Source organism: Rhamphochromis longiceps, linkage group LG19 (assembly GCF_057381845.1).
Source record: "Rhamphochromis longiceps isolate RC_006_pf linkage group LG19, R_longiceps_female_GT1.1, whole genome shotgun sequence".
Lineage (NCBI taxonomy): Eukaryota > Metazoa > Chordata > Actinopteri > Cichliformes > Cichlidae > Rhamphochromis > Rhamphochromis longiceps.
This window is the reverse complement of record NC_140575.1, coordinates 16920864-16943793: the sequence shown is the minus strand read 5'-3', so window position 1 is coordinate 16943793 and position 22930 is coordinate 16920864. Positions and strand designations below refer to the sequence as shown.

At 40.8% G+C, this 22930-nt stretch overlaps 1 protein-coding gene across 2 annotated transcripts in view; it reads right to left on the bottom strand.

The window, feature by feature from the left end:
• Positions 1–955: 955 nt before the first annotated feature.
• Positions 956–22930, bottom strand: part of rock2a (rho-associated, coiled-coil containing protein kinase 2a) — a 45565-nt gene continuing 23590 nt past the window's right edge. The window contains exons 5-32 of one of the 2 annotated variants that reach the window (XM_085390782.1): positions 22667–22927; positions 21280–21424; positions 21052–21190; positions 20475–20566; positions 19137–19296; positions 18954–19005; positions 18323–18411; positions 18155–18203; positions 17612–17747; positions 16725–16816; positions 16199–16445; positions 14319–14425; positions 13464–13623; positions 13104–13264; positions 12737–12921; positions 12570–12639; positions 11469–11572; positions 11098–11284; positions 10768–10861; positions 10590–10684; positions 10257–10448; positions 9979–10147; positions 9083–9153; positions 8910–8998; positions 8728–8806; positions 8353–8620; positions 8020–8233; positions 956–2462 (exon numbers count right to left, since the gene is read on the bottom strand). In XM_085390782.1, coding sequence (XP_085246908.1) covers positions 2459–2462; positions 8020–8233; positions 8353–8620; positions 8728–8806; positions 8910–8998; positions 9083–9153; positions 9979–10147; positions 10257–10448; positions 10590–10684; positions 10768–10861; positions 11098–11284; positions 11469–11572; positions 12570–12639; positions 12737–12921; positions 13104–13264; positions 13464–13623; positions 14319–14425; positions 16199–16445; positions 16725–16816; positions 17612–17747; positions 18155–18203; positions 18323–18411; positions 18954–19005; positions 19137–19296; positions 20475–20566; positions 21052–21190; positions 21280–21424; positions 22667–22927 — 3711 coding nt within the window. In that variant the 3' untranslated portion in view covers positions 956–2458. Of the gene's footprint in view, positions 2463–2491; positions 3921–8019; positions 8234–8352; positions 8621–8727; positions 8807–8909; positions 8999–9082; positions 9154–9978; positions 10148–10256; positions 10449–10589; positions 10685–10767; positions 10862–11097; positions 11285–11468; positions 11573–12569; positions 12640–12736; positions 12922–13103; positions 13265–13463; positions 13624–14318; positions 14426–16198; positions 16446–16724; positions 16817–17611; positions 17748–18154; positions 18204–18322; positions 18412–18953; positions 19006–19136; positions 19297–20474; positions 20567–21051; positions 21191–21279; positions 21425–22666; positions 22928–22930 lie in introns of those variants that run through there. The other variant, XM_085390783.1, reaches the window with a different exon arrangement.

The following is a 22930-nucleotide window of genomic DNA, read 5'->3' as shown; positions in this document are numbered from 1 at the left end:
GCTTCATTGTTAGAAAACTGATTTAAAAAAAAAAAAAACAAACCCTTAGAACTTATGATTCTTATTACCGTGGTCATTTTTGCAACATATAGAAAGTACTGTGTAAAGATTTAAAGTATCAAATTTGACCTCTGACATATCCTTCAAGAAAAATAGTGTAATTGGAAGGTTAAAGTGATAATACTTTGTAGAGCCATTTAAAATTGTTTCTTACTGCCAAAAGTATTCACTCAGCCATCCAAATCATTGAATCCAGGTGTTCCTATCACTTCTACATGTGTATAAAATCAAGTACCTAGGTGTGGTACCTTGACAGGATGCCACCTGTGGAACAAGTCCAGATGTGAAATTTCCTTGTTACTAAATTTCCAGTTAGTGGCGTCATGACAAAGCAGAAGCGATTGGGAATGACAGCTCGGCCACAAAGAATTTTCTTTTTGCCTGTCCAGTCCGTCACTGTAGCACTCAGAATTATTGTCTGAAGGCCAAGAATTTTCTTTTTTAGATTTCGGTATTATTTAATGTGTTTCTCTTTCGTGTTTCAGTAGTTTGAGTATGACTGACAGCTTGTGTTGGACTCAATATCAGAATACGGAGGATTCCATATGCCTAAAAAAACAAAACAAAAAACAGTGGAATAAAATCAAAAATATCAATTTGTCACAATTTATATTTATTATACAAAACTGCTTACTATTTAATATTTTTTGTGGCACATTTTTATTTTGGCACTTTTGGTTCACCATAGTTGTACACCTCTGCAGAATGACAACGTCTAACATTTTTAAAACAGAAAAACGATCCAAAACCAGAAGGCACATCCATGTCTTTATTGTTGAAGTGGTTATTATCATAGAGCTGTTTGATAGCAAACATGCAATCTGGATGTAGAACCCTTAAATACAAAGTTGACAAGGCTGTATAAATAATATAATGTGCACTGTATGGCATGTAAAATATATACTGTGTATATTTATATGTATAAAACATGCTTCTTGGTTAAAGGAGAGTGCACACACACACACACACACACACACACACACACACACACACACACACACTCAGTTTACTCTCCACCTGCTAACTAAGTCACATACATACGACAATGTGCCCAAACTCAGAGTTTGGTTTCCTTTAATACAAAAATAAGGACAAACACTTTTAGAAAAAACTTCAATGGAATAGTGCTGCTCAGTATTTCCACTCATGGTTTCAGGATATGATTGGATACCTTCATTATTTCGGCTTCTTATTGGTTAACTTCCCTCATTTTCACTTTTGGTACTGACTAAAAATGACTAGGCATGTGGGTGAAAAAGCAAACGCATGCAAGTTCACTCAGAGTAGTTTGTGATGAAAGGCGCGGCTTCAGTCAAGTATACTTGGATAATACAATGCCTGTGTGTCGTCTCTGGTGAAGCCCAGATGTACATTCAAAAACAACAGAAGGAGCCGAGCTCGGATCAGAAAGCATTAACGGTGCACCCCTTTGAATTCAGTAAACATTAACCCTCAGAACTGACAGTGCAGGTTTGCAGAGATTATGGGATCGTGAGGACTTCATGTCTTAATCTAATGCCATTTCAAGCAGGATTCTGTTCCCTTTGTAGTCGTTTGACGTCAAATCCATGATTCAGCGTGTGCATGAGTCAGAAATCTGAATAAGAGGCACTCTGAGAATTATTTGCTCATATCCGAGAGGAAGCTGGGCTTCATTTGCTGCCTTAATGACTTTCCATGAAGTCACAGCTCATTTGGTTCCTAAGTACCTTATTCAAGATTCCCCATGGACACGCACCTGAAAGCAGAGCTGTGAAAAGCAAGAAGCTACAATCATGTTAAAGAGTTTGAAAGTACAGACACCATAAGCCAACAAAAATACAGACTCTTCTGAGTGTAGTGTTCCCCCATTAAACCCTTCATATTGTTCACAATCATTAAACACAAGATTGTCTTTTTTTTCTTTTGGCCATGAGAATCCTCAAAGGTGGTGTGGAGGTGGTTTCCTGCTGGCTGCTTCAATCAGACAGAACTATCTGTCCTGGAGAGAACTGTTAAGGTAAGTGTTCCCCTGTTCTTGTCAGCCTTGGTCAGGCTCATAAGAGCTATCCTCCATTGTGTGGGAGCCGAACAAGCTACTCCAGCATCCAAGAGCTGCACAAGTGCTCTCGCCAAGGACCCAGGAGAGGACTTGGGTTATATGTTTATGAGACGCCCAGCTTGCTGTAAAGACGGCAGATGCTGAGGTGAGCTTGCTAAGTGGCTTGGAAACAAGCTGAATAAAAATGGAAAATGCCAGACTTGGTAACTCTCGCAGGCTGAAACGGGACAGGGTGGAGTGGGCAGTGGAGAAACCAGTCCAGTGTGCTGATCTGCAAACGGAGCTTTGTATAGAGTCTTTGATTTAGGAAGAAACTCTTCCCACCACCTCGTCGATGCACCACACTCCCGGGCAAGGTTAACTGGAGGGAGAGAGAGAAACAGATGCAAGTTAATCTCAGCAAATATGCAGCGAGATGTCAGGAAGATTAAAAGATTGGGCTGTGATTTGAATGGAACAGCGAAGGCATCATTTCATACAATTACCAAATCAAGGACCTGGCTGATTTTCAGACCGAATGTAAGAAGCTGCATTTTTAATCGTTACTCTACATTTATTTTATCTCAGCAAAAAACTCAAATGATTTAAAAGTCTTTGTAGTAAACAAACTGGCTAAGCATGCATTAGTCCTACCAAGATATACAATGATCCTAATTTGGATTTTAAGCAAGTCCTATGTCCACAGACTGTATATAAAAGATGGAAATAGCCACCGAGCAGAACATTTCAGCCATTGCCATCTTGTTTTTTTCAATTATTATTTTCCTTATACATTTTATGATTTAAGGGTGACGACACTCCACACTCATCCTGTGACGAACTGTCAGTCACAAGATGGTCTTACCCTAAACCAGTATATTTATCTAAATTGAGAACATGCTGTAATAAATGAAACCACTGATTTGATCCATAAGTTCACCAAAAAAAAAGTGCTGATTGAGGTGTTCGCGTGAGCCTTAGTAATTTTCTCTGCTGGCCATGAGACAGACGGCAAGTCAATTCTGAATTAATTTCTATGAAGAGCATCTGCATGACTTTGGTCCTGAAAACCTTTTGGTTTCTTACTGTCGTCCACTGCACAGCCTGTGTGGAAAGCAAAAGAGGTTTGCTCCAAATTAATTTCAGTTCATTCCAGTTTATCTGCATTTGTAGACACTGCCTGGAACATGAGAAATGAAAAATCTTGGCTTGGATTTCTTCTAACTAAACCAGACATCCCAACAAATTGTCCAAAATTCCAAGAGGCCAAATCGGCAGACTAGCTGATGTGGTTCCAAGATTGGCTTCGCTTCTCAGGTCATCATATTTTATTCACAGTCTGAGGACAGATCAACATTAAATAATCGAAAGTCTGCGCGGGAATACAGCAGCGAATTGTTCAAGCGAGTCGCAGCAGAGTGCTGCCTCGCTAAAACTTGAATTTTTTCAGCCGTGAGAAAAAGTCCTGTCTTATCTCTTGTTGTGTGAGAAAGGGCAACTTCAGACAAACCTGAGAACTTATTCTCCTGAGTTTATGTGTCAATTTATTTTTGTCCAGTTCAAAACACCCAGTGCCCAAGTGATCCCAACTCTTAAAAGAGCAAATCCACCCAAACTACGTGGCTCAAGGTCCATAATACAGAGTATATTCACCACCTGCACCACCTCAGTGACACCCAAAACAAACAAACATACACACACTGAGAAGTTGAGATGTTTACAGGGAAACATCTGGTCAAAAGAAGAACAAGGAGGAGGAGGAGAAGGAAGGAGCTGTCATTTGTACCAGGTACTGCTGGAATCTTCTCGCTTTATTTTGAAGCCATTTGACCTGCGAGGGCTGAGGTCAGACATTTTTAAGGTTTTTTAAATGGCAGGCACTGCACAGCACACATTGCACACAGTGTTACCAAATGTGGTGATCAGAAATGTATAGAGGAACAGTCATCATCTATATCATCCAACGCCCAGTGCCAGTCCTGGAGACTGGAGTCCTCCAATCTGAAAGGGGAGATTAGTTTTCATGGCCGTGTAATCGTTACTGCACACAACTCAAGTCTGTTCTGTGGGGTTGTATGAGGGCAAATCCTGAGACATAGAACTGGACTGGACCAGGACAGACAATGACAACAGTTCCTCAACTTCTGCAGGACACGCATTGTACATAAAGAACAAAGCCTCACAGGTTAACACCTCAATACACCTTAAAAAGAGTTCTTACCAAAGCTGAATAATCAATACGCTAATTTTTCTCCTTCAAGATCATCAGTCGCTTTTTTAAGATTGCTTGTTGAAGTTGCATTTGTAGCCTGTGCACATGATGTGCTGTTTTGACAAGAGTGGATGAGATGTAGAGTGCACTGAAGGCACTTTATTATAAGTGGTCAGAACGGGACTTTCAGTCAGTGATTTTAAAGCAAGAGTTGCCTAAAGGTTTTTTTTGTGGTCAGTCAGCAGGCCATTATGGAGAAACAGTCATATTAATTGTGACACACAACTAGAGCTGCTCAATTAATCGAATTTTAATCACGATTACGATCTGGGCTTTCAACGATCATTAAAAATGACTGAGCCGATTATTAGCCCCTCCCTCATGCTTTACTCTCGCGCTGCTCCGTGTGGCAAATCGAGTGCACCTCTCTGCATTTCGAACACGCGTCACAACAATTAAGAGGACCCGAGGGAAGCTCGGAAAGCTAAGCAGAAGTTATTTGGAGAGGAGAGTGACTGCTGTTGGTTGAAAAGAGAGGTAAAAAAAACTTCAGTGGTGTGGAAACATTATGGGTTCGCGGAGTCAGACGTGGATCAAGTAGACATAATGTGTAAACTTTGCTACGGTGTCATAGCTGCACCACAGAGCAACACTGCAAAGTTCACTAAACATAGATGTTTACTAGGGGTGCAACGATACACAAAATTCACGGTTCGGTTCGGTTCGATACTTTGGTGTCACGGTTCGATATTTTTTCGATACAAAAAAAAAATGTTCATGCATTTTTAATTTGTCATTTATTAAAATTATAAATATATATTTTAACTCAAAAGTACAGTTTTTAAATTTAACCCTAACCCTTGTGCGTGTTTTTTATTTTGACAGCGAATGCACACCTGCGGACCACTTATGTGCAGCCCTGGTTATTTAGCTCATCATATTGCAGCCACAGAAATTCTTTTGTCCATGAAACCATAAAGCTGCACTTTCTTTTTGCCTTATAGTCTGATTTGTCATAACTTCTCCGTTTTGTGGTAAGCTTTTCTTTGGCTGTCACTTCTTCACCCTGACCTGTCTTATTTGGCTCAGCAGAACTGAAATGCTTTTACACACGCACTCACATAAGCTCAGTGATTCTCTGCGCGATCAACCTCTCACATGTTTAAGCTTGCTGCGGGAGATTTCACTTGTCATGTTTGCGTAGTAAGCTAACGATTAATAAGACGATGTCAGAGGAATTGGTGCACAAATTATCATCACTCACAGATCAGTGCTGTCGCTCTCTATACACAGTTCGCGCGATTGCAAAGTGAAAGCAAAAAAACAAGCGCAAATTCAAACGCGACTTCAATATGTCACATATTGACAGTGGCTCACCGATGCCAATGACATAATTACCCAGCTACATTTCCGAAAGAATGCAAAAGCATTGACATATATTTTTCCTACAATAGCCCGACGGGCAGGGAAGAGAAAGATTTTGGTAGCCCGACTGAAAAAATCGCTAGCTCCGGGACGTCGGGCTAGCGATATTGCAAGCCCTGTATCTGATTGAGGAATCACTCATCTTTGGAAAAGAGAGTTTATTACAGAGAAATGGCTCTTTCCAAAATAAAAGCTATACTATCCGCTTCTTCTGGGCTATATTCTCAGCAGCATAAGGAGAATCATGTGCTAACAGCTGTCTAAATGACTCGGCTAAAGTTAGTAGCATGCTTGTTGTTTTTGTCTTTGCACTAGGATGATGTCAGCGTAAATGTGCAGTCATATTCGTTGTGTTCCCACTAGTGCTTTCAGGTTAATCTCGTTGAAATGACCTTAACGCCACAACACGGCAAATCTCCGTTAACGAGCTACCGCCGATCACTCCGTGCATGGGGCTAGACGGCCAACACGTTAACGAGCTAACTGCGCTAACACACTAGTTCACACCAATGTAATTGAGCATTGCATGGCACATCCAACATACTGTTTTACTTTAGTCCATGACTCGCTTACCTTCAGGGTCATACGTCACATGAAAACCAAAATAATTCCAAACGCCAGATCTGAATGACGTTCAACTTGCCTGTTGCAAGGAGAGCTTAACTTCTGTCTCGCTAGCTTGCCCTGCGCTCTTCCTTCTGACTATGCTGTCTGTGTTGAGCGCTCAGTGGATCTGCGCTCGACAGTGCAGCCTAGGCGGAGTAGTCGAACGCAGATTCACTGAGCGCTCAACACAGACAGCATCGTCAGAAGGAAAATTTATAAAATAAATTACAAATGTTGTATTGTTCGATACATATGCGTACCGAACCGAAAGCACTGTATCGAACGGTTCAATATCGATACACCCCTAATGTTTACATTTTTTATTTATTTTTTATATTGCAAACATTTGCACGGTTATCAGTATTTGCACACTATTTTATATTATTTTTTAAAGTCATTATTCAATACATTGTTATTGTTAACCCTTTAAAGCCAGTCAGAGCAGCACGCTCTGTTTTGTGTAACTATTTTTAAATCCCTGTAGAACCTGAACCATGTAAGCTAGCGCAATAATTTTTTTTGCATATGAAACTTACATCTTATGCCATCAGCTTGTCCTCGGTCACGGTTTCCTTCCACATAAAGCTTTGCAAAAATTGCATAAAAAGCGCTTGCAGCAACAAAAACATAATATTCCAGAAACACGCTTTGCCGATCCGATCAGCTGTTCGTAACACTTCCCACATTGAAACAGACGTCAGCGCGAACTATTGCATGTCCGCCATTTCCTGCCCGAAACAGGAAGTGACGTCATTTTCACGGAAAATGTAGTTTTTTTTTTTTACTTGTAGGCCTTAAAAGCCTATACTGGTGTTTTTATAAGTCATGTTTGAATTTTCTGAATAGTTTCTGGGATGCTTAGAACTCGAACTGCACAGCTGGAAATAGTTTATTTTGATGCTGTTTTCTTTGCAAATTTGCATCATAGGATTGTTTTTTGTTTTTCCTGCAGTATATAAAAATTGCTGTATCTCCAAAACAAAACTATGAAGACACTCAAAATAAATTTCCTGTGGTGGGAAACTATTTTTTGCAACTTTTTTGTATTTAAGGTTTTGAGGGATAAGCCTCTTAAATTTCCCCAAGTAGAAATATATGTAAAAAAAACAAAAATGATTTTCAATTTTTTTGTAGTTTATTGCACTTTTTTGCAATTAATGTAGTTACTATGGACTTAATGCATACATATTATTAAAATATGGGCTATAACAGTTGTATTGATGTATAGCAACTTGAAATGCTCCCAAAAATGGCACTACAGCATGTAAAAAAAAATAATATAAGCTCTGACGGGCTTGGTTCTATGGTAGGTCTTAAAGGGTTAAATAAATATCGTCAAATAATCGAGATCTCAATTTCAGTGAAAATAATCGTGATTATCATTTTTGCCATAATCGAGCAGCCCTACACACAACACTCAAAATGCAGAATATATACTAAATACTATAAATAAATATTAAACTTTCTGGATGTAGTATGTTAATCAAATACACAAAAATTTCAGTTTTGAGGCTTTTTAGTCAGCCTGCATTATATAGGTCACTCCACTCACACTGTATGTACCTCAAATCATTAGAAATCTAGCCTGGAGATTTGTTTACCTCCTGCACACCACTTTAACTGTCGTAGCTAACATAGATGAATCCAAAATCACACCTATAGGTGTCTATTACATAAAATCAGCTTTTTAGTCTACCTGCTCTTGCTGGTGGGGAGCTGTCGACTGGGCCTCCTCATGGACTGGCTGGGCTGAACCTTCATGGAGGTCCGCGGTGAGGAGCGTGCGAACTGTTCTGGGTGTGGAGGCTTTTTGGGAATCTTCTTGACCAACCGGCTCACCCACTTCTGCTGCTCCTCCTGGGACACGGCGAGCAGGAGCAGGTTCTTGGCTGTAGAAATGTCGTAGTTCACTGGTGGTAGAAGAGAAGAGAAATGTTCAGTAACACTCCAATTCACAAACATTTAAAAACCCACCAATTGTAAGTAAGATCGAAACACAGCTTTCATAGAAACAACAGGAGCGTCCTACCTTTACAGGGGGCGATGATCTCCTCCTTCTTGTCCATGTGGTCCTTGTGGCACTTGATGTGGCAACGCCGGCACTCCAGAGCAGGGGGCGGCTTGAACATGTTCCACAGTGGCTTTGTGCAGGCCTCACAGTTGGTAGGGAAGTGGTAGAGGGTGGGAATGAACTCGTGGCCTTTGTGGCAGACGTAATTGGACTTTTCTCCAATGGGATGCGGCTCCACGGGAAACTCTGGCTCCTTTTTGCTTTCACCTTCATTGGCATAAAGAATCTGGAGAGCGGAAAGAGGACATATCTAACTTTTTCAGCCTTCAACAACTCTTTAAACAATCAACATGCTCAAAGAAATAGAACATTTTCAGTAGAGCTAGGGCAGACCTGGAATATCCTGGGAATTTCTTTGGAGTCAGCTCGATACACATCTGTCTGAGTAACAGGTCTCACATGGAAGAGTTTACTGTGTGACAGAAAGGAGTGTTATTTTCTGTTTAAAGCATAGAACGTGTTAATACAAACTGAGCTGTTTTCTTTGCAGAGGTGCCTTCAGGTGTCATACTCACTCTATATCGAGCACCATGTTGGGGATGGACTGCTCTTTGTCTTGCTCGCTGTTGTAGAAAAGAATCTTCTTGCTGCTTACTACAACGTACTGCATTGACAGGACAGAGGTGGTAAGAAAAAAGGTCACACGCTGTTTTGCAGGGTCAAAGCAGTCTCAATGGTTTAGTCCTACCTTTCGCTCCCATCCAAACTTCTTGGTATTGTTTCTGACGGGGAGAGACAGCCAGCCCTCGAGCCTCATTTCTGAGGGCAGAAAGAGAATTTAGATCATTATGGTTTGGTTTGAAGAAATCAACAAAATCACATCACATTAAAGTGAAATATTCTAGTCAGACATTATGCACCTTTATAAAAATGCTCTACTTGAGCATTTAAGCACTTTATATAACACGCCTCATTCCCCCATTCTCTTTATTCTACATCTAAGTGATTTGCATCCAACCTCCACACACATTCACACTCTGATGAAAGTATTCGAGAACAACTCAGGGTTCAGAATCTTGCCAAAGGATGCTTTGGCATGTGCGCTGGAGCAGCCAGGGATCAAATCACCAATCGTCATTAATCTGTGCATAACACACTAATGATAAAATGACTGTATTGGGATTGAAAGTACTTAATTTGAGCTGAATTATAGCGTCTTTCTTCTGAAACTTTCAGAAATTAGGGTTATTCCATTACTCTGACCTGGCATTTTCACACAGGGACAAACAATGCATGTTTTCTCTTTTCCAGATGTTTGTGTGGGAAAAGTCCAGTAGAACAACAGTTTCTGAAATACGCAGACCTGGAACCAACAACCATGCCACGTCACTCAAATGACCTTTCTTCCGATGCTCCATTTGAACTTCAGCAGGTTGTCTTAACCGTGTCTACATACCTCAGTGCACTTAGCTGTTGCCTTGTGATTGTAGGATTAAAGGCATAGTTTAGCAGGTGCACTTTGTGACGTAGCCAGTGAACGTAAACATTGTACAAGAAGATGTTTGTAAGTGACCTTAAACCTTAAAGCTGTGGTGAAGACAAACTGTCAGAAATACTTTCTTTGTTTAGTGGCTGAGCTCTTACCTGTGTACGCATCATCAGCATCAAACTCGGGCCCGCTGCTGACGCTGGCGGAGTCCATCGACTGAACACTGAGCGTCTGCAGGAGATTTCTCAGCTGCTCAATGTCACTGTCCTTACTGTCCAGAGCCATCTGCATCTCAATGCGCATCTGGCTCTCATCTGCCAGTTGCTATAGATTAAAATGAGAAGAAATAACATATTGTAAGTGTCGTAGTCAGAGATACAGCAGCAGAGTGTCGTTTCACTGCAAGGGAAAGAAAACTCAGCTGTTCACTTACTGCTTGCATTTCGTTGATCTCCTTCTGATATTTGATGATGGTGCTGTTCAGCTTTTCCTTCTCTGACCTGAGCTCAAGCTGCAGCTTCCTGTTCTCCTTCTCCTTTCGCCGCATGTCTGTGTCGTTACCACGGCGGCTGCCTCCGCCACGCACTTCCTTCCTGTTCATGATCTCTGCCAGCTTATTGACGGCCTGCGGATGGGGATAAGATTCAATCTTAACTTAAGAAAAATGATGGGAAAAAATGTAAAAAAAAATTTGTAAATGAAGGGGAGGATTAGTCTTGAAAGTCTGTCTCTTCATCTTGTGAGTTATTGCTTTAAAAACACCGACCTGGGTTTTTAGCGTCCTCTCGCACTGCAGCTGCTTCTCAAATGCCTGCTTCATCTGGCTTATCTGCTGCTCCCAGTCCTTCGACTTCTCAGTTTCTGAAGAGAACAAAAAAAAATAAATTATGTACCCACACCAAAATATATAATTCTTGTAATAAACATTTAAATGTTCTAATTACCCTCTATTGCCTCCTTCAGTTTGTTGTTCAGTTCCTCCTTCTCATTGGCCAGATTGGCGACATCACTCGTCAGGGTCCTATTAGCTTCTTCCAGCTGCAATGGACAGCAAATACTTTCATATCTGCTCTTTTGTGGAACTATAAACTCAACCTAATCTCACACTATTTTCAGAGCATATTTATTGGGCTTGAGATGCACTGCATTTACACGTCGTGATACTTCCAGGACTGTGGCGAGTTATTCTATTTAACAGCCTTTAAACGTCTAACGATACAAAGACTTTCACCTCAACTCGATCATCTTTATTTCACGCAAACTCAAAATCTCACAGAGCTGATGGTGATGTCCTTCTCAGAGAGCTCCTGGCGATGGCGAGCCATCATCTCCTTCAGCTCCAGCTCCTTCATTATCTTCTCCTTCTCGAGGTCGGAGTACTGCTCCTCAGCGATGGAGCGCGCCAGCTGCTCCGAGTCAGCCTTTGTCAGAGTGATCTCCAGCTGTGCTGCCAAAGAGTCCCTGAGAGGAATAAAAAGAAACGCAAGCCTGAGCAACCCACCACACAAACCACCCGAGTCTCTTATTGGAGATAAATGAACCGAGCCTTACATTCATCATCACCGTTTTTCTGCTAATCATTTTTCGAAGATTAAAGTGGATGAATTTATTTCAAATTGTATCTTCAAACTGAAAAACCTCTCACCTCTCCTCCTGCAGCTCCTGCAGAGACTGCTGCACTTCTTTGTAGAGTTTGTTCCTCTCCTCACATTCCTCCTTCAGCTCACGAACCTGGGTCTTATAGAGAGTCTGGAGAAAAGGTAACAGGTCAAATACGCCCCATACTTAATACATCAACAACAAAACTCTAGATAACTCTTTAATGCCGAAATCTCCAATGGGAGGGCCAGAGAGGTGAGAAAGTTTCCTAACAACAAGCTGCTCCTCCTGACTGATAATGAACATGGTAAAGGAAAGAATCACTCGGGCTTCATGTTGCATACACACTTTGATACATACTGTTGACATTGTACAAAAACATTAGCTAATGGATGCCCATTGAAGTCTTCACCATCATTCAGCTCTTGGAAATGCATAACATACATTGGCTACAGAAATAAAAGGAACCCTCTGATTTTAACAGCCTACGTTCCCATAGAATAAGACTGTGCTACGGTTTATTTACTTTATTTTCTAAGTGCATTATGGAAAATACATTACTTGTTATCCTATATCATCTTTAAACATTACTGGATTATTACGCTTGAACTAGGAAATAACAGCAATGCATTACAATATGGGAAGATGTCACTCCAGTGTAATATAGCTGACTGTTATTTGACAGTATAGTCTGGAGCAGCCCCTGTAGCTCTACTCTATAAATATCAAAGCACCTCTATATTGTGGACGTAAGAATTGCTAGACCCCTACACACAACTGAAACATTTAGTGAGTTGCCTTTACAATGAGTTAAGCTCCAGCTTGGACTTCAACTGTAGCGCTAAACAATTCAGAGCACCTGCAGTTATAGGCAGCAGAGTTGGAATGAGTCTCTGACTCACAGGCAGCTGAATATTTTAAAAACTGCCACAGCAGCGCCCTGATCAGGCTGAAAGGAGTGAAACACAATGTGGACACGGCAGGGAAAAGCTGTTTAGCCAGAAGGAGAGAGGGGACTATTCAGTAGCAAATCAATCAGCAGTTTTTGGCCGCTCAGTCAGATGAATGAAACTATAAAAAGCCTAAAATGCCAAATGAAAGTGTCTTCATTTTCCCATCCACATCTGTGATCAGATATCAGACTTACTGAGAAATACTGCTCAGCCTCTAACTGGTCTTGTAACTCCTTCATTTGTCCATCTGTGTCCTGTCTTTCTCTGTGAAAAGAAAAATGAGTCGATGATTCATAATTTGACCGCATAAGGAGCCTGCAGTGTGCCTGCTGGGAAAGTGTTACAACAAAATGAAACTTACTTGCGCAGCTCCTGGTTCTGCTTCTCCAAGCTGCGCTTAATATCCAGCAGGTGATTAGTTTCCTGCTTGAGCTGCTTCTCGGAGGTTTTCAGAGCACTGAGCTGCTGGTTTTGAGCCTTCAGGTCGTTCTGAGTCAGGTTACGCTTCTGGGTCTCCTGCTCGATCTTCAGTGTCAGGTTCTTCACCTGAAAGAACAAAATGAATTTAATAAAAGTTTTTTACTCACATCAGCTCTTTTTTCATTATCCTTCTATCCAATTTCAGATATGACACTCTTTACATTAGCTGCTGAAGTAGCTCCTGTTGGTGACATTTGACAGCTAAACCCAAACTTCACTGGTCTCCTGTGCAGAACAGAAACGCTCACCTCCTCAGTAAGGTGATCCTTGTGTCTGCGCAGCTCATCTAGCTTCTGCAGGGCCTGTTTGTTGTCACAGTCCATCATGCTGCTCTGCTTCTCCAGCTCTAGTATTCTGTTCTCCAGCCGCAGTTTGGCAGCTCGCTCCTCTGCCAGCTTCTGCTCCAACTCTGAATGAGAGTTATTCACTTATATTATTTAATTTCCCTTCTGAAAAGTTAAATCAATAAAATTTCTCATTCTGTACATCTTGTCGCAATCTGTGAACTCAGAGCTGTCGATCAGCCCCAAATTATATAGCTCGAACCCTGAACTCGGTACAAACTGTGAAAGAACAACCTTGTGGAAACAAAAGATCAGAGCCCTTACCCTTCATGGACTCTGACTTGGCGCCCTCGATGGTGACCTTGATCTTGCTCTTGTCTGCCTGCATTGCTCTGGTGGCCTTATGAGAGGCCTCCTCCTGTTCCAGCTCCTGCTGCAGCACCTTCAGCTTGTAGGTCAAATCGATCTCCTTGTTGCTCTTCTCCTGTAGAAAACACACACACACACAGAGATGTCACATCCAGAGTAAAATCTAGTCAGAAAATTTCACACCAAACGCTTTGAGACCAAGCCCAGAAAGTCGTGTCACTACATGGTGGTTCACATTTATATGTATATTCTAAGGAAGTGCAGTTAGAAATACTCAGTAAATCAATAAGTACACAGTTTCTGAAACAGGTCAGTTACAGTGCTGCAATAAATTAGGCCTTTCTTCTCAATTTCTCTAAGATATTTTAAAGTCAAAAAGCAGGCAGTTATGCAATTTTTAATATTAATCTATGAAAACAAAACAAAGCAAATACTTTGTATTAATCTTCCCGTGTCGACTGGAGTTGTGATTAAAGGTTTGGCAGTCTTTTAAAATAATTATTTGGCCTACAGTGGGCTTGAGTTTGAAAATAGCTGCTGTAAATCAATTATTTGTCACTTTAATCAAAACAAAAGACTTTCCCGATTGCTTTAATAAAATAATAATTTCTCACTGATGTCAAATGACCTGGAACAAACAGTCCAATCATGCTGTCCTCAAATCCAGATGCAGATGTTTCCAAGAAACACTATGATACTACTTTTAACATAACTTTTACTTAATTTGGATCACACGTGAGGCTCAAGTCAAATTTCCAGGAACTGCATCTCAAAGCAAAAAATGTTTCCAGTCAGGATTTTGTGATTTACCTTCTCCAGATCAGTGAGTTTCTCTTGAAGCTGCCTCTTCTCAGTCTCAGCTTTGGATAAAGCCTGTTTCTGCTGACGGGCCTCCTCTTCCAGGCCAGAAATGCGTCCTGCAAGATAAGCCCGCGAGAATCCTCAGAGTTACATTTCACGTACAGATCACATAAAGCTTAACCCAACAGCAAACTATGGCAAACGGTAAATGGCCTGTATTTGTATAGCGATTTACTTGGTCCCTAAGGACCCTAAAGCCTATAAACGTACACAGTCGTCAAGAATCTTTATTTCCATTTTCAATACATTATTCCTGTCTCAACTTGTATACGTAAGTCCTTTAATCTTTCTTAACGTCAATTTTATCCCCTCATTAAAGCTCAGTCTGAGGTCCGTCTGCTGTTTCTATTGTAATTTCAATTTTAGTTACTATTATTTTATTATTTGTCCTTTAATTTGTGTATTTATTTTCATGTTTTGAGTTTCTAATTTAGGTCTGGTTTGTTTATTCCAGGTTTACTTGTAAACTAGCATTGTTAATCCCCTGACCTCAACTAAAAAGCACTCCCTCTGATTTAAATGTACTTTACACATACAAGTTACTTGCCTGTTGTTCATATAATGACTCTGGTCAGCAAGCTCGGGGCAGTTCAGGGCAACTACCAAGAGTGTATGTTTAGTTGTTCCAACAGTGCCACAATGGGTTATTTATACACACATATACATCCCCCAGTTACTTGTAGTAAGCAACGGAGGGCAATATTTATATTAATACAAATATTTACATAGTTCAAATGAATTTCAGCTCTTGGACCAACTAGAGGAAGTAGCTCATTATACTGTGCTGTGTTTTATTTGTAAATGCAACACTCAAGTCACTGCATCCGAAGACCTACAAACATTCATAAGGCAGAACTCATGGTTTGTGATGCCCACGTCCTAATTAACGCAGTCAGATAAGAGGTTTTATGTGACAGCTTAAGTAGCCCGAGAGCTGCTTTTAATCAGATTATGGGTGAATTGTTAGCCTTTATGTAAGCACACTCCCTACAGTTACACAAATATTACAAACTGTCCAGGCGCACTGGAGCAAACAGGCCGCTTTGACCCTTCTGTCTTCAAAACATCAGCTATATTTGTTCAAGGTTTTATCTGACACCTCTGGACAAACTAATTTTTACTAATTCACATCAGCCTTTCTCAAACACACACAGTGTGACTGAACTGGAGTCAGAATCCATTCAGCAAACAGCACAGAGTTATTTAGTCCTGAAAAGCCTCTTGACTGCCCTCAGCATTTGGGTGGCACATTGCTGTTCCTCATCTAGCTGCCCCTTTATTAAACCTGCCATATAAGCTCCAAGGCAAGCAGGAGGAAAACAGAAACTGAACTTCTTTCAGAGGAATGTAATTACATTTCCACCTCATAAAAATACAGGTAAACATATCAGCAGCTACAGATGTGCCTAGAATTATGACTTATACTGACATCCAACCTGAAATTCTGCACAAATCTATTCTTTTGGTTTTCTTTATGCTAAGGTGAGAACCAAGAACAGAGGTGCAGTTTCTTTTTCTGATTGCGAGACGAATTTTGTCAAATTTGGTGGAGCATGAGCGAAAAACGAATACAAGACATTTTGGTGCTCCATGTAAAACTGCTAAACTGAGGATGCTCCAACTCCCTATTCATTGGTTTAGTATTTTATAGGTTTGTAAAGAAGTAGGTTTCACTTTTTACAAACACCATTCTGTAAGATCTGTTTAGATACGCCGATGAATACAACATGTAATATTCCTGGTATCACTTTTATTAAGTCAAATAACGCACATAAATGACAACTGTTTGCAGACTTGACAAAGAAATCTTCGTGTGCTGTTTCACCCACCCATCAGGTCAGTGATGGTTTCCGAGCCCTGGCTGTGCTCCCTCCTCTCCGTCTCTAGCGCAGCCTGCAGGCTGATGCATTCCTTCTCCAGACTCAGCTTGCTGCGCTCCAGCAGGCAGCATTTGTCCTGCAGCTCGCGCACGTTGGCCTCCAGCTGCTGCAGCTGCTTGCTGCTCTCAGTTTGGGCTTTGCGGAGCCTCGTCGCCGCCTCCGTCTCGGCCCGCAACAACGTGTTGGCTTCTTCCAGCTAAGAGAAGAACACGTACACAAATCACACCAATATTTTCCCTTTAAAGGACTCCGAGTCCAACAAGGTGACTTGACAAGATCACAGTGATCTTTTCAGTCTGGCTGGACATCAAATATTAGCTTTTACTTTCAGCTGTTGTGACTGTTAATGTATTTGGTTTTACGTCTATTCAAGGCTTTTTATGTTATATGCTTGTAATCTGATGTCACAGAGCTCATCGTCCATGCTGACCACCCCCCCAACCTCACCAAACATACATCAAGGTAGGTAACCGACCTGTTTCTGGAGGTGAATGTTCTTCTCATTGGAAATGTGAGAGTTTTGGTTTCGCTTCTTCATGTCATCCAGCTGGTCTCTGAGGCTGTTGACTGCACAGATCCCAAGAACCAAGACAACAATTATTATGATGAAGTGTGTTTCAAGAAGTGAAATCACAATTTAAAACTGATAAAGTTTATTTAAATGCACCAAGTTCTTCATATACAAACTGTGCAAATGAAATATGGAAACAGAGCTTTAGTTTGGTTTAATAAAGACGCTGGAACCAAAAGTTATACAATATGAATATTACAAAAAAAGCCAGAGCACAGAAGAGAGTAGACCTGATGTGTTTGTATCAGTGTCTTTGTCCAGGTGATGGCAGTATTACCCACTTTATCTCAGTAAAGTCACCATGAATTTATATCATTGCAAAGCCAAAAGAAAACGTAAGAAGTTTCTGACTTTACACAAGAAGAGGGGGGTTGATTTTTACTGGATTCCTGTGTTCATTTTATTCTCTTGCTTTAATGCATCACTGCTGTCGAGTTTGAATCTGTTTCTTAAAACAAATGCATTTAATCAGCCTCATTTTTCTCACTCATGATAGAAGTATTATAATGTTTTGTCTTTTCAGTTCATGTAATCGATCACCTTAAACAAAGCTAACCTGCATGAAGGATGTTACACAAATAAACCGAGAATGTGTGCCGCTGTATTTTTTTTTACTTAAAAGCTAGTTAAAAAGCTTTAAAAGTTGTCTCTTAAGAGAAACGTCTCTTACTAGAAAATATATTTTTCTGTGAAATGTAATCATTTCCAGTTGATAACTGGTGTTTAACTTCCTGTACAAAAGAAGTAAATCTTTTCAGCTCTGCTGCAGAATCCAGTGTGTCTCGTGTCACCTTCGTTCTCCAGACAGCGCTTCCTGTCGGCCTCGCTCTCAGCCTTGCGGTGGCTCTCCAGGCTTTTGTGCTGCAGCAGAGCCTTCTCCCTCTCCAGCTGCCTCAGACTCGACTCCAGGTTCTTTCTGCTGCTCACCTAAAAATCAATCATAAACGCCTTTGTTTAACATCTCCTGCGGGGATGGTTTCATGCTACTGTGATTCCATAATTCACTTTATGAGAAATTATCCCCAGAATCCAAATGGGCTTCAACACAAATTCAATCACAATAGACATTTTAATGTGGCCGTTAGAATTCAGCAGGCGCTCCAGCTGAACCTCCCTGGATACGAGACGCTGGTATTCAACCGGAAAGTGGACAAGTGTGGATAATAAGAATCATTATTCTGGCTCAAATAATAGAGTTTTTGGGAAACGCCCATTAAAATGTGTGAGGAAGAAAGAACTTCTAAAATCCCAGAGGGGTCGTGAACCAGCAGATATTGACGCCAGACAGACACAGAAATATTCAGGTAATTGGATGTTCCCTGTGATTAACTGACCTCTTCCTCAAGTTCTTTGGAGAGCTTTTCCAGACGAGTGGTGGTGGCCCTGCAGAAAAATACAAATGCTTAAAAATAATAATTTGGCCACCGCGCATAAGCAAATAAGTGGAGCAACATGATGTGGCTCTTATTCCTCATACACAATGTTCCCTACAGATCACCCACCTGTATTTTTGCTCTAGATCATCTTTGACTTGCTTGTCATTATTCATCTGCATCTCTAGGTGGCGAAGTTTCTTCTGCAGTGCTGCTGACTAAGGAGAGAAAGAAAGAAAGACTCGATCTATACACTAGACTATACACTAAAGTCAGAATTTAACACACACAGGGTAAGAAGACATGTAACATCAATAGCTAGCTAGACTTACCTTTAATCACCTATATTTAGGCAACTGATTAGAAACAAAGCGAAAGTAAAACATAGGGTTTGTTTTGTTCCTCGTAATGGGGGCAGTCTTTTAGGACTGAAGTCAATAAAAGTTCTTCAGATTAGCGTTCGGCTCAGCCACTTATACTGAAAGCTGCTTAAGTCTCTGTGTGCGGCTGAGAACACTGAAATTCTAACAAAGTACAAATAAATCATGGGATCAGGGAAGAAATCCCCCTGTGAGTCATTTCCATCATAATCCTTGATGTCTTACAATGTGAAGTTGATCACAATGTCAACAGGCCTTTTCTGTGTGGTCATGTAAACTGATACCAGACTTATTTATTTCCCGAGGAGCTCAGTCCGGTATTAATGCAGTCGCTAAAGGTGCACCTGGCAGTTACTGCGTGTGGGAGTCAAAGTACTTACCTCCCCTTTTGAATTCTCATGAGCCACTGAGTTGTTGGAAGCATTTAATAACCTGAAGGAGGAAATGAATAAAATCAGCCCAAGGTCAAGGACACTAGAGCCAAAAATAAATCTATAAATTGTCTTCGTGGAACCACGGAGGTCCCTAAAATCATGGGAAATGAAGAGAATGGGATGATTTACTGGTCTTCTTTGAAGTAGGTGAAGCCAACAAAGGGTAACTGATTGCCGACAAATGCCTTAGGTGTGGGGAAGGTTTCTACATCGCCTTTGTCGTCTTCTATCTCATCAAAGTTGCTGGTGTCTATGTCACTGCTCAGCTCTGGGACCACAGGGGCAACCGCTGAGGCGAGAGAGAGATAAAGAGAGAGACAGGAAAAAGGTGAGAGTGAATCGGTGGAAAAAGGAAGCACTGTGTAAAAATATGTCAGTCTAATAAATCATTTTAATGTGCTCTCTGATCCAGCTGCTGTTCTGAAGGAATTCCTGCTAAAGTTTTAGATTAAAGACGATCAAGATTAAAGAAAAGGTTTGCAGGTGCTGTTATGCTGAATTATATTTCATTTAAATCTAATTTTGATATTTTTTAATGTTGTTTGATTGATAAAAACTGTGAGTTGAGGGTGTGACCGTTTTTGGCTTCTGAAGTAGAGCATGCCAGAAAAAAATTGGAGTACATCTGATAAAATTTAAGAGCTCTCACAGGACAACAACAACAACAACAAAAAAAATTACTCATCTGCGGGAGCTGCGTTCTATATTTGGTCACAAATTCTGACTTTCTCCTGAATTACACTTAGGAATGATAATTTTGTATGCTTGATGCATTTCTGGCAGGTATGGCCAAAGAAAGACAAAATCTGCTGTGCCCAAAAGAGATATCCACAAGGTAAACAACTCAGAGGTGTTACTCTGCACACAGAGTAAAGTGGAAGGAAAGGTGAAATTTGATTTTAGATGTAGGAGAACAAAATAAAGTATTGTGCAGAATTTAAATGTAATGGTTTTTGAAATTGTTTTGGAAAGTGCACAATGGGCTTTGCTGGAAGCTGAGCACTCATCTACAGTATATTCTACGTTCATTTCTACTGTTCTTCAATTTAGTAGTGGAAAATCCACTTGCTCTTATTTTAAAAGTTCAGTCGCTGTTAACCATCTAGCCTCTCACTTCCCAACGGCCGGCACGCTCGGCAGTTCATTGTCATGGCAGCCTTTGATGCAATTAAGCTGCTTTTTCTTGCAGACAGACAGACTCAAACTCAACAGTCTTGGACTTGCTGCTGGTGACAGCAGTCCTCCTGCTCTGGACATCTGCAGCAAGCCAGAACCTGCAGGAGGTGGAGGTCTAGTTCTGCTCTGTACAAGTACTTTGCAAATAAAAATACCCATGTGATCTGCGCATGCACTTACCCAACCACCAAACACATGGTGCTAAACGAAATACACTTCATATTGAGAAAAAACTAAAACATGTATCATAATGAATGATCATAGGTAGCAGAACAAAGGTTGTATACTAACTGTCTCTGATGGTGTCAAAGGTCCACTGGTCATTTTTGAAGAAAGGATGTCGCTTGATTTCCTCCACGCCGTTTCTGCCTAATCGCACCTCCCTCAAAACAAAAGCAGACAATGAGTTGATTGAATTGGACCTTTGTCCTTAGTTAGAGGTGACTGGGAATAAATCAACTAAGTCATACAAACCTTTATAACCTTAAATATTAAGAGACAAACACACAGATAAGCGTAAGTGTGCTGTTGTATCAACATATTATGTAATCTCTAAGTATTGCCACACAAAAAAAGAAACCTTGTGCTTACGTCTGGGACCAGCATGAAGAAACTACAGCTTAGAGATAGAGATATATATATATATATATATATATATATATATATATATAAAACATCCCCATGAAAGACAAAGTGGTTTGTGGGTTGACAGACAGATGGAGATGGACAGTTGTGTATAAGAGGAAGAGTTTGAGAGATAACATAAGACTGCTATTGAGGTTCCCCCTGTTACTCTCTCCAAGAAAATACACAGGTGCATTTTCCAAAATGTCAAACCCCCTGACATCATCTTCTTGTAAGATCATACCTGTCAGTCAGGAAGGCACAGATGATATTCTTGGCATTGTTGGAGATCTCCACATCATCTGGAAAATTGAGGGAGTTCTTGTGGTCCATGATTTTACTGTATGTTCCCACCAAAGAGTCTGCGTAGAACGGCGTGTCACCTAAAAGTGAGCAAGCAACACTGAAATAAATTGAGAGACATAAACATCAACACATACGAGTTAAATTATTTTATGAAATGTTCACCGACCGACGAGCAACTCGTAAATGAAGACCCCTACGGACCACCAGTCGCATTCTCTCCCATAATAGCCATCTCCTCCCTGGGATTTTAGCACTTCTGGCGAGATGTAGTCTGGAGTCCCAACAGCTGTGTCACAGTGCACCATGCCGGTCTGCAACATAAATCCAGAGATCATTATATGTTTAGTACCCTACAGGTATGGTTTGATTTATATGGGCATAAGCTAAAGCAGAGTGTTGATCCAAATTTAAGAGACTACTAAAAACTAATCCTTCCAGGTGAAGGCAGAAGCAGAGCTCACTGTAACAGCTTAGTTATTAAAGTGGACTTGTTATATTTTTATTCTTGGACTACACTAGAGTAGCTAAATCAAGCCATTTTAACCCCTTCCCCTCTCTCTTTAAGCCAACTTTCTTCAGCCAAAGAAACAGTTTGGACAGCAGGGGGTCCCTGAGATGATCACATAAAAATATTGTTTTTCACAGACATCATAGAGAGTAGAGAGAAGAAGAAAAGAAAACTGCTGAAGCTAAACATTTATAGCAATCCAAAGTCTGAGGTTTAGCTTTATTTCTTCTCTTTGGATTTTTTATTAGTGTTTTATATATAACGCTTTTGCACTCTCACAATACAAAGCCCTCAACTATGCGTCTATAGCACTTTGACTGTCTTTTTATTATAAACTGTATTATTATTATTCATTATCCTACTCCAAGTGTCAGCACAGCATCTATCCATCTCATACACTGACATCAGTATTTTCAAGCATTTTAATGATGATAATCTACCACTGCAACACCACATTAAAAAGAGAAGTCATCAACAGCTCCTCTTTGAAATAAAGTATGGGCCTAAAAAACCAAACCAAACCAAAACAAAATAAATCCAACTCTTATCTTTGCCAAAATAGTCTGCTCTAATATACTGGTTTATGCACACAAAAAAACATTTATTAACTGGGCTTCACTACATCATTATAAGCATCTCAGAATCATTAAAAAGCTGCACCAAATGCAGCCCTGGGCCTTTCACGGCTTCACCCACGGAGCCACATGTGAGAACAAAAATGTTCAATGCAGTCGCAGCGGACTTTAACCTGCCAGCTCTCTGAGCAAAGCTGCTGTAATGTCTCCACTTAAGAAAAGGGCAGGTGATAGTATGATGGAGCAGAAAGTGAGCTTCATTTGTGCTGTCTGACGCACGCCCCATCCAGGTACCCTTGTAGTTACACTACTGAATCGTTACTTGTTTCCATCATATGCAATAAGCCTCACGCCATATCTACAGGTTACTTGTCTAAACTGAAGCATTTCTAGTTTGGCATTTGTTGTGTTTGTAACCTGGTAGGAAACTCTGCTGGCAGCAGAGACTCAGGTTTTACACTTTTACTCACCGAGTCCATTTTCATGCAAGTGCCAAAGTCAGCCAGCTTCAGGTGTCCGAGTCTGTCCAGCAGCATGTTGTCTGGCTTCACATCGCGGTGAATGAAGCCCATGGAGTGAATGGCGTCCAGGGCCATCACCACCTCCGCTGTGTAGAACTTGGCCCACTTCTCCGGTACATCATAGGTGCTGGTGAGGTTAACCAGGTCGCCTCCTGGCATGTACTCCATCACCATGTAGAGGTAGTGGTCATCTTGGAAGGCAGAGCACAACTA